The sequence below is a fragment of the Herpailurus yagouaroundi genome, unplaced genomic scaffold, assembly GCF_014898765.1.
Source record: "Herpailurus yagouaroundi ecotype Mexico unplaced genomic scaffold, PumYag 210, whole genome shotgun sequence".
In the NCBI taxonomy this organism is placed as follows: Eukaryota; Metazoa; Chordata; class Mammalia; order Carnivora; family Felidae; genus Herpailurus; species Herpailurus yagouaroundi.
In genome coordinates this window covers 27,891,720-27,903,200 of record NW_024412441.1, presented here as the reverse complement: position 1 = coordinate 27,903,200, position 11,481 = coordinate 27,891,720, and the positions used below count along the sequence as shown (strand labels likewise).

Below are 11,481 nucleotides of genomic sequence, written 5' to 3'. Positions count from 1 at the left end.
AAGAAAGAAAGAAAGAAAGAAAGAAAGAAAGAAAGAAAGAAAGAAAGAAAGAAAAAACATTATATTAAGAAGAACCAAAACTACAAATGGTGCTAAAAAATAGCTACTATTTTCAGTTGAATCCATTTTAAAAGTATTTGTTGTCTGTCACAGAAACAATGATTCTAGATCCAGGAAAACTGTTATCTTTTAAACTGGCTACACTTTTATAAAACCTCATGTTTAAAATACCTGTCTGTCCAGGTGTGCTGTTTTGAAGGGACACATGCACCCCCATGTTTATAGCAGCACTATCAACAATAGCCAAAGTATGGGAAGAGCCCAAATGTCCACCAATGGAATGAATGGATAGAGGAGAGGTGGTATATACAGACAATGGAGTATTACCCGGCAATCATAAAGAATTAAATCTTGCCATTTGTAACTATGTGGGTGGAATTAGAGGGTATTTTGCCAAGTGAAATTAGTCAGAAAAAGACAAATATATGACTTCACTCATATGAGGACTTTAAGACACAGAACAGATGAACATAAGGGAAGGGAAGCAGAAATAATATAAAAACAGGAAGGGGGATAAAACATAAGAGACTCATAAATATGGAGAACAAACTGAGGGTTAGTGGAAGGGTTGTGGAAGGGGGGATGGGCTAAATGGGTAAGGGGCACTAAGGAATCTACTCCTGAAATCATTGCTTCACTATATACTAAGTAATTTGGATGTAAATTTTAAAAAATAAAAAATAAAGTTAAATTACAAATAAAAAAAATAAAATAAAATACTTGTATGTCAGTTTATATCAGATACTCCCAAGATTGTTATTAGTTCTAACCATGAAATAAACAATATATCTTCCAGCACTTGGAAATATTATTGAAATTTTCCAAAACACTGTAGAATTTCAGTTTTGTTCCAACAAATTCTGTATGTCAGAATTAAAAACTAAAGTTGGCAGCAGAAACTGTCAAACACAAGTCAACATCCTACACGCAATGATTCATTGTAGCTTCCTATCTCAGTCGGGTTCCCTTCACACTCTGGCTGCCAGAGGCAGGAGTACAATACTGTTGGCAAGATAAAAAACTTGGATATTTTTATGATGTTCAATTTTAATTTTAAGGAATATATTCATTATGGGGCACCTGGCTGGCTCAGCTGGTAGAACACATGACTCTCAATCTCAGGATTGTGAATTCAAGCCCCACGTTGGGCATGGAGCTTACTTTAAAAAAAAAAAAAAAAAGGAATATATTCATTATGACATACAAATGTAATATTTTTAGCTTTTTAAACCTGGATATTTTCTCTGACAAATATCTGTGAAAAGGAGGCATAAAATTTCTATTTTTGTTTTGATCTTATTACTTACAGGCGAGCACAGGAGGTTAATGTTTACTTTCATGTTCAATGGTAAATTTTTAACTTTTAAGATATGATCACGTATATTCAAAACTTCCACATAAGAAACCTTACCCTAAAACCTAAATGAAGCCTAAGTTCTGTGGTTAAGAGCTCACACTTTGAACACAAGACACAAATGGGCACAGCCCTGGGTTCAAATCCCAATTGCCCAAATTACAAATCATGTGTCTCTAAGAGTCCTTTCCCTTCTCTGTGAAAAGGGGAAATACTCTGCACCTCACAGGATTATTGTGAAGATTCACTGAGGCTGTGACGCACTTACCACATAGCCAGAAAAGCACTAAATGAAAGGCCATGACGGTTTTTAAAAATAATTAATGAGTTTATATTTATATGAGACATATGTATTAATAATCTTACAGTGAGTTTGGGAAAGATTTTAAATAGGACACAGAAAGTACAAACTTCAAAAACAAAAAAATCAATAAAGTATCAAAAAAACCCTTTTGCTTTTCAAAAGACACTTATAAAAATGAGAGGACAAGCCACACAGTGGAAGGAGACATTTGCAAAATATGTATCTGACAAGACTTGTATGTAGAATATATAAACACTGTGAAAACTTAATACCAGTAAGAAATACCCCAATAAAAGACAGGCAAAAAACTGAACGTTTTGCCAAAGATACATAGATTGCAAATAAGCACATATACTCATATATATATATGAGTGTATATATATACACATATATATACATATACTCATATACTCAACTACATGAGTCATTAGGAAAATGCAAATTAAAGCCACAACGGACACCACTACACACCCCCAAAATGGCTAAAATTAAAAAAAAAATTATGAAACCAAGTTTGGTGAGGATGTGGAGAAAACAGAACCCTCAACCACTGTTGGTGGAAATGGGTACAATCTCTTTGGAAAGCAGTTTAGATATTTCTCAAAAAATGTAATATACATAACCTACCTAACAACCAGTCATTCTACCCAAGAGAAATGAAAGAATATGTCCTTACAAGGACTTGTACAAGAATGTTCACAGCAGCTTTATTTGTAATAGCCCCAAGCTGGAACCAACTCAAATGTCAACCAGCAAGCAACTGTCTAAACAGATTATAACTTACCCATGAAATGGAACATCACTCAAAGACACAATGGAAGGGACTGCTGATATAGGCAATAACATGGATGGATCTCAAAATAAGTATGCTGAGTTAAAAAACCAAATCAAAACAAAGAGCACATTATCGTATGATTCTATTCACCTGAAATTCTTAAAAATCTAAAGTAATCTAGAATGACAAAAAGCAGATCAAAGTACCTGGGGATGCAGGGAAGGGAGAGAGAGGGAAGCTCTGGGATGATGAGTGTGCTCATTATTTTGACTGTGGTAAAACTATCACTGTGTTTACTTGTCAAAATTGATCAAACTGCACATTAAAATTGTGCACTTGAGGTTCATTAGTTCAACCTCAACAAAGCTGTTTCTTAAAAAACTGCACACGAGATTGATTTTTAATCTTTATATACACTCTATGAACAGACTGCTACTGTGGATTGAATTCTGTCTCCTGAAAAGATACGTTGATGGGGTGCTTGGGGGCTGTCAGTTAAGCGTCCAATTCTTGATTTTGGCTCAGATTATGATCTAACAGTTTGTGAGTTTGAGCCCCCATGTTGGGCTCCATGCTGACAGGAGCCTGCTTGGGATTCTCTCTCTCTCTCTCTCTCTCTCCCCGCCTCTCTCTCTGCCCTCCCTAGTAAACTCTCTCTTTCTCTTTCTCTCAAAAATAAATAAACTGTAAAAAGATACAATCACATCGTAACTCCTCGTACCCTGAATAGGATCTTATTTGGAAATAGAGTCTTTGCAGATATAGTTAATATACAAATTAAGATGATTGGTGTACTTACACAAAGAGGAGAGGAGACAAAGATAATGACACACCCATGGGGAGAACACTGTGTGAAGACATGGACATATGGAGAAGACAGCCATGTTATAAAAGAGGCAGAGATTAGAGTGATGCCATCTACAAGCCAACAGTAAGTAAGCAACGCCAGCAAATGCCAGAAGCTAGACTCTGGGTGAAATAAAAAGTCAGCTGCTCAATCTACAAGCTACCCAGGCATCCCTCAAAGCCTGTTTTAATCACAGAATTAAACTGGGTCTCACAGATACACAATAAGTGGTTATGTTTTCAAAATGTATATTTTTATATGCAAATATATACAAAATAAGTAATATGGTTTCATTTTAATAGCATCTACCCAAATAATGTAGGTAAAGTGCAATTATTAGTCAACTGCTATTTTTTTTGTTTTTATAAGTGATTTATAATTGATACTTTAAGGTTTTATGTGTATTTTTGAAGCTATAGGAAAGCAATTATGATGATTAAAATGTTGGCATTTAATTATGATAGCAAATCATTGAGAAAATTTTATGTTTATTGACAACAAATTCACAAATTGATTCTGAAGTTGAGGTTCATTCCTAAATGTCTCTTAGCTGTACAGAGAAACAGAAAAGGGATCCTTATCTAAAGACTTTTCACTTTTTAATTATTCCTTTCACTAACATTGCTATTTTTAACTTCAGCATATAGTCTCTAAACTATATAGAAATATTTTAGGTGATAAAGAGGAAAATATATTCCCCTTTAGAAAATAAGTTTCCCCAAACTACTGAAAAACAAAATGACCATGATCTTTTTGACCATGATGCTTTGGAAGATATAAGAGATACCTCTAAGCCTGTTTAGTTTCTAATTTCTTCACTCATCAAGTGAGGAATAGATACTGGACAGTGATGACCTCCTAGGTACTATGGTAGATGCTAGGGATGCAACAGAAATAGGGCCAGGCCTCTGGCTTTGGAGAATCCTCTATTAACGGCGAGGAGCACAGGAGAGGGACAGGTAAAGTGAGCAGGATGAGGAGGGGTTATGCCTGTAAAGCCAATTATTACAATATAAATACTTGTGGATTATACTATTTTAGAAACATTCATATAATTGAGATATGTGATACTGTAGAAGTCTGAAGAAGCCAACCTAACCTGTTGGTTTGATATATTTGTATATTGTGGTATCATTGCTAAGGTAGCTTTCGCTAACATCTTTACCATGGCACATAATTATCATTTCCTTTTTGTGTTGAGAACAGTTGCCATCTAGTCTCTTAGCAATTCTGAAGTGTTGAATATGGTATTGTTCACTATAATCATTATGTTGGGCATTAGATTTCCAGGACTTATTTATCTACTAGTTGCAAGTTTGTACCCTTAAAACAACATCTGCTCAACACCCCCAGCCCACAGGCCTTGGTAACGACCATTCTACTCTCTGGTTTCACAAGGTGAGTTTTTTTAGATTCCACATAAAAGTGATATCATACAGTATTTGTGCCTCCCTCTCTGACTTTTATCAGCATAATGCCCTCAAGGTCCATTCATGTTGTCACAAATGGCAGGAGTTCCTTCTTCTTCACAGCTGCATAATATTCCAGCATGATCCCACCCCCCCCCCCACCATGTATTTGTCTATATTACACCCTTAAACACACATAAGAAAGCACTACTACCTTTAAAGAAACCAAAACTGACAAAATGATACATCTTTCAGAGAAAAAAAATATTTATTAACCATGTGATGTGTTCACTGTTAGGAAGATTAAATATGTTCTCGCTGAACCATTAAATAATAAGAACAGACAAAAATGGCAAAGCTGCAATTTTATCCCCCTAATTGTCTCACAGACTATATGTCTCAAACTCAAACATGAACATTGGTTTTTCATCCAAAATACAGGCAAAGAAATAATAAGCAAACTGCAAAGCAAGTATGCAAGGAAATGCACATCCTAAGCTGACCTACTCCAACCTCAACTGAACTCAGAATCAAGGACAGGAACTGGTTAATAATGATGATTACCTTTTCCAACTTTAGGTTCTTCTTCCTCACTTATTGAATTGTGAGTTAAAAAACTCCCAAACTATGAAAATTCTTAGTATAGTGCCCAACCCATAACAAGGGCTCAACCAGTGGAAATGTATTATTCAGAACACATGATCTGAGTTTTCAACTCTCAAACCAAGTCAAGTACATTCCCACTACCTTTTTTTTTTTTAACTTTTTACTTATTTTGAGAGAGACAGAGACAGCGTGAGTGGGGAAGGGCAGAGAGAGGGAGAGAGAATCCCAAGCAGGCTCTGCACTACCAGCACAGAGCCCAACATGAAGCTCAAATTCACAAACTGTGAGATCATGGCCTGAGCCCAAATCAAGAGTCAGACGCTTAACTGACTGAGCCACCCCAGCAACCCAAGGACATTCCCACTACTTAAAAATGATTATGTCCTATATCTAGAAAGATACAAGCTCAGAAGGTTTACTTAATAATCAGAAAGTAAAGGTTACTTTGCACTTCCTCCTATTCCTCGTTGGCCAGTTCCATCACGAAAAGTGCACGAAAGATAGCATTAAGAAGTTCTAACAAGTAAATAAATTCTTACTGCTGTATCTAGTCAACTTCATGTAGGGATACAAACTTCAAAGTATTTTTTCTTTTGTTTTCCTCACTCATTTCAAGATTGACACAGCCCTGATTTTATCCAGGTACAACAAATCTAACTGGGAGGTGGAGGAGTGGAGAGAGTAGGTGCATAACTAAAGGAACAACAGGGAAAAACAGAAGGATTTTATATCTTAGAACTAGACCAAGGGTCTAATGCCACTGCACACTGTAGCAAGAAACTACCAGAGACAACCGTGCAAATAAGTTTGGCTGTGTTCCAGCAAAACTTCATTTATGGGGCACCTGGGCGGCTCTGTTGGCTGAGTGTCTGACTTCAGCTCAGGTCAAGATCTTACAGTTCCTAGATTCAAGCCCTGCATGGAGCTTGCTGCTATCAGTGCAGAGCCTGCTTTGGATCCATTGTCTCCCTCTCTCTCTGCCCCTCCCCACTCTCTCTCTTTCTCAAAAATAAATAAATTGTTTTTAATGTTTATTTTTGAGACAGCATGAGTGGGGGAGGGGTGGAGAGAGAGAGAGGGAAGCACAGAATCTGAAGCAAGCTCCAGGCTCTGAGCTGTCAGCACAGAGCCCGACAGAAGGCCTGAACCCACGAGCCGTGAGATCTTGACCTGAGCCGAAGTCGGACACTTAACCGACTGAGCCATCCAGGTGCCCCTGAAAATTTTTTTAAATGTTTATTTTTGAGGGGCACCTGGGTGGCTCAGTCGGTTAAGCACCCAACTTCAGCTCAGGTAGTGATCTCACGGTTTCTGGGTTCAGGCCTGCACTGGGCTCTGTGCTGACAGCTCAGAGTCTGGAGCCTGCTTTGGATTCTGTGTCTCCCTCACTCTCTGCCCCTCCTCCACTGGCACTCTGTTGGTCTCTCTCTCTCTCTCTCTCTCTCAAAAATAAACATTTAAAAAATTAGAAATAAATAAAAATACTTCATTTATTATGGATAGTGAAATTTGAGTTTCATGTAATTTTCAGTATGTTATACAATATTCTTTCAATTTTTTTCCAACCACTGAAAAATATAAAATCCACATGGGCCATACAAAAACAGGCAGTGGGCCAGATGTGGCCAATGTTGCTATGTAAACTATGTTTCAGGCCTACCCAGCAAAGACTTGACTTTTGAGGTATCCCCAATTAGTTACTTACAGATCCTTTATATCTGAGAGAGAGCAAAAGTGAGTGAGAATTTTAATTTTTTTTAACATTTATTTATTTAAAAAAAAAATTTTTTTTCCACATTTTTATTTATTTTTTTGGGACAGAGAGAGACAGAGCATGAACGGGGGAGGGGCAGAGAGAGAGGGAGACACAGAATCGGAAACAGGCTCCAGGCTCTGAGCCATCAGCCCAGAGCCTGACGCGGGGCTCGAACTCATGGACCGCGAGATCGTGACCTGGCTGAAGTCGGACGCTTAACCGACTGCGCCACCCAGGCGCCCCAACATTTATTTATTTTTGAGAGAGAGAGAGACCGAGAATGAGCAGGGGAGGAACAGAGAGAGAGGGAGTCACAGAATCCGAAGCAGGCTCCAGGCTCTGAGCTGTCAGCACAGAGCCTGATGTGGGGCTTGAACCCACGAACTGTGAGATCATGACCTGAGCTGAAGTCAGTTGCTTAACTGACTGAGCCACCCAGGCACCCCAAAAGTGAGTGAGAATTTTAAAGGGTGTATGTGAATATGTGTGTGTGTGTGTGTGTGTGTGTGTGTGTGTGTGTGTGTTTATTGTGTTAGGTGTATTCTTCATGTTTCATCAAAAAACAAGGTGTCTGGGTGGAACATAGTTTGAGGGATGGAATAAATAGTTAAGGATTAAGTATACAGATAAGGGTATATCTTAAATGTTTATCTATTTTTGAGAGGGAAAGAATGCACACACACTCAAGAGAGGGGCAGAGAGAGAGGAAGACAAAATCCCAAGCAGGCTCCACACTGTCAGTGCAGAGCCCAATGTTGGGCACAAACCTATGAACCATGAGATCATGACCTAGGCCGAAATCAAGAGTCAGGACACTCAACTGACTGAGCCACCCAGGGGCCCCAAGGGTATATCTTATATGCGATTTTTGAAGATCAAAAATTCCAAGGAAAAAAGGGTGAATGCTTTTTAGAGGTGTGAAACTCAGAACAAGCTCTGAGCCGACTGACATAAAAGTGTGAGCTATGTTGTGCTAAGGAGTCCATTGCTCAAATTTGAAAGTCATACCAGTTGTATCCAGGTCATGAGAACTGGACAGAAAGACAATCTCATTTGTATACACAGATTTTATATAGTCTTGGATACAAATGAACATCCACACTTTATCCAAATCCTTAACATAATTTCCAATGGTTTCTTTGACATGTTAGAATCTAGCCAAAATTAAGGACATGCTCTAGAACTCAAGACAAAGACCCACAGGACACTTTCTACTGGTAGTAACAACTACTATTTAAATAAAATAAATTGCCATAACATAACCCTCAAATGTAGAGGGTAATGGTCTATTGTACAAAGTATGCAATAGGGAAAGTTTCAGGTTATATTTAGTACATCAAAATAAAAGTCTATAAAGTCAGTGTTTTTCATGCTGCCTCTTACAAGTTTGAAGCCAGGGTTGTTTTCATGTCTTTCACGGTCCTCCTTAAACACTTGTATTTTGTTTCAGAGCATAGTCTTTTTATTTTTAACTTTCAAGAAAAATGTTTTCTGGCAATGAGCATAGCTCTTTTAGTTTCTATCATTCTGTTAGAGTTCATAAATATGCCAAGAAAGTGAACAGGAGAGTGAGAAGGAATGTGAGCAGGTATGGGTCTTGTGCAATACTGAGGCGGTGTGAGAAATGTTTGATATTACATGTATTCAAAGTCAAACAACTGCTTGTGTGAAGAGAACCTGTTGGTCACAGTTCATGTGCCAAAACCGTGGCGTGCCTTAAAGGGGAAGAACTGTGTCTGATTCATCACTACATCTTTATTTAGCAGAGTAGGCACCTAATAACAATTAGCTGAATAATGCATGAAAGCCATTAATCCTATACCACTACGCACAATATAATAATGCCCCTGCCTCGGGGAGCCTGGGTGGCTCAGTCAGTTGAGCGTCCGGCTTTGGCTCAGGTCATGTCTCGCGGTTCTGTGCTGACAGCTCTGTGCTGTCATCGGGCTCTGTGCTGACAGCTGGGAGCCTGGAGCCTGCTTTGGATTCTGTGTCTCCATCTCTTTCTGCCCCTCCTCTGCTTGCATTCTGTCTCTCTCTCAAAAATAAACATTAAAAAAATTTTTTTAATAAAATAAGGAATAATGGTCATTCTCTCTGCAGTAAAGGACAGAGAAATCACAGAAGCAGAAGTCCCTTATTATCACTTGAGAACTGTATCACCAGAATGGGTGGAAAAATATTTCCCCTTAACTCAACAGAACAAGCAATACTTCTTAATAATTATTCTTCCTCCTTGGGGCACTGGGGTGGCTCAGTTGGTTAAGCGTCCCACTCTTGATTTTGGCTCAAGTCATGATCTCATGGTCAAGATCTCACAGTGGTGAGATTGTGCCCTGCATCAGGCTCTGGACTGGGCATGGAACCTGCTTAAGATTCTCTCTCTCTCCCTCTGCCCCTACCTACCCCCATCTCTCTCAAGAAAAATATATTCTTCCTCCTTTGATTTGAAGTCTACACAAAAGGAAAATATCCAGTTGTTTTGAAGGTCATTATAAAAATAACTACCTCCTTGAGCATAAACGCAATTTTATTCATGGGTACTTTTGCTACTGTCTGAAAAATAAATAAAATATGGTTGGTCTCAAATGTTGTTTTATATATCTTAATTTTTTTTTATAAAGGAAATTCCTTAGGACCCCAAATCTGAAATTAAAACTGTTTCTGGTAACTTTTCACTCTTGGCTCAAGAGTAGTTTGGAGTCTGCCTGTAAATGTTGATTTCAGAGGACACTTCCAAAAGCCTATCTGTTTAGCAAGAGAGAGCTCAGTATTTTCACTAAACCTCATAAAATTTGTAACAATTCAAACTCTGAAGCCTTTAAATTCTGTCTTTAAATCCAATCAATTCAAAATTGATACAATTATACATACCTAAGAGACACCTGACATAGTAAGTAATAAAATCTAATAATGTTAGCATCAATAATGGTCCTTTAATGCTACTATTCTCTTCAAAAGTTAATGAAAGAGTTGATAATTTTCAAGTAAATGTTTCCCTCCCAAAGTATAGCTCCTGTAGTATATATAGCTGGCTGTAAGACAAACAGACTTACAGAAGTTTAAAAAAGCGTTCCTGATAATTGTTTCCCTGTCAAATTTAAATACAGAACTTAAAACAAACTCTAAAAATGAAGTTATAGAAAAAAGAGAAATAACACACAGCATGTAAATATCCCTCTCACCATCTAGTTGAAATATTCAAATACTTAAGTCATGAGTCCATAAACAAACTTAAGTACTATAGAGTAAACGTAATAAAAAGAAAAGGAAGTCTCTCTTTACTGCAGCCTCCTGTCAGCACTAAAACAGGAACACTTCATTTCAGAAACAAAATCTAAACCCTTCACAGTTAGCATAATATTTTAACATATGGCTTAATGTTGCAGGGACTTTTTAGAACCTAAAAATCTAAAAACAATTCTTAATAGCTGTAACAAAAACTAAAATGAGGCAAATTAAGTCTGAAAACAAAACAAAACACCCTAACCTTTTAGTTAAAATGGTCTCCAGATTTTTGATGTCCTTCCTTCCTAGGTTACATTCAATAGTTTCTGCATTCCTTTGCTCAACCATTTCAATAACAAAGAATGCTCTATGAACACCCCCCAACCCCCACTCAAAACATCACAAACTAATCTCACCACCAAAATTCAAAGAAAAACTCCTCACAGAAACATGTTCTAATAAGCCACAGCAATCTATCTTTAAACTAAGGGGGAAAAATCAATTGTTTCCAAATATCACTTTGATGATTATATAATTTTTAAAGACAGCACGGCAGTTTTGGGGAACAGCTAAAACAACTTACAGGATTTGTGAAGAAATGGAAAAATGAGTTCTAGTTTTGCACAGTTCCAATCCAGCACAATCTGGGGGTAGTGTTCAATCTTTAATTACAGACTGAGAGGTTTCAGTGGAACCTCTTCAAAGTGTATTCCCCACTGCTGCATCCACTGAGGCAGGAATCTCGCCGCAATCACTAGGTGTCTTGACCTCCAGCCAACCATGACTTTGCACTCACCTTAGCTCTTCCTCCGGTAACCCATTTAGTCTCACACTATCGGGGCGATCTCGTCTTCTCCGGTAGAGACCTGAGTGGGATAGCTCTTTAAGCTGTAATGCAGTCATACTTCTCTCTACACATCAGTTATTGACAGTCTGAAGCATTTATGCCGAGCAGCGTGGCTGCTAGGGCTCAGAACGAACGTGTCTCTTGCCGGGACTTTAGTACACCTGACCAGAGTTGGAAACCTCCAGGCAAGCCGGGCTAAGCACAGCTTCCTGTTTCTCTGTTGGTACACACCCTCCTCAGCAAGGCCTGGCCTGCCTTATCTCTGGGCCTTGCACCTTGGGGGAGGGGGTGGGGG

At 38.2% G+C, this 11,481-nt stretch overlaps 1 protein-coding gene across 5 annotated transcripts in view; it reads right to left on the bottom strand.

The window, feature by feature from the left end:
* The window catches only part of LIMS1 (LIM zinc finger domain containing 1), a 155,484-nt gene that overhangs the window by 56,196 nt on the left and 87,807 nt on the right, over nt 1-11,481 (bottom strand). The window contains exon 1 of one of the 5 annotated variants that reach the window (XM_040454155.1): nt 11,136-11,346. The exons of 3 other annotated variants lie outside the window; for them this stretch is intronic. In XM_040454155.1, coding sequence (XP_040310089.1) covers nt 11,136-11,242 — 107 coding nt within the window. In that variant the 5' untranslated portion in view covers nt 11,243-11,346. Of the gene's footprint in view, nt 1-11,135; nt 11,347-11,481 lie in introns of those variants that run through there. One more of the 5 variants, XM_040454156.1, reaches the window with a different exon arrangement.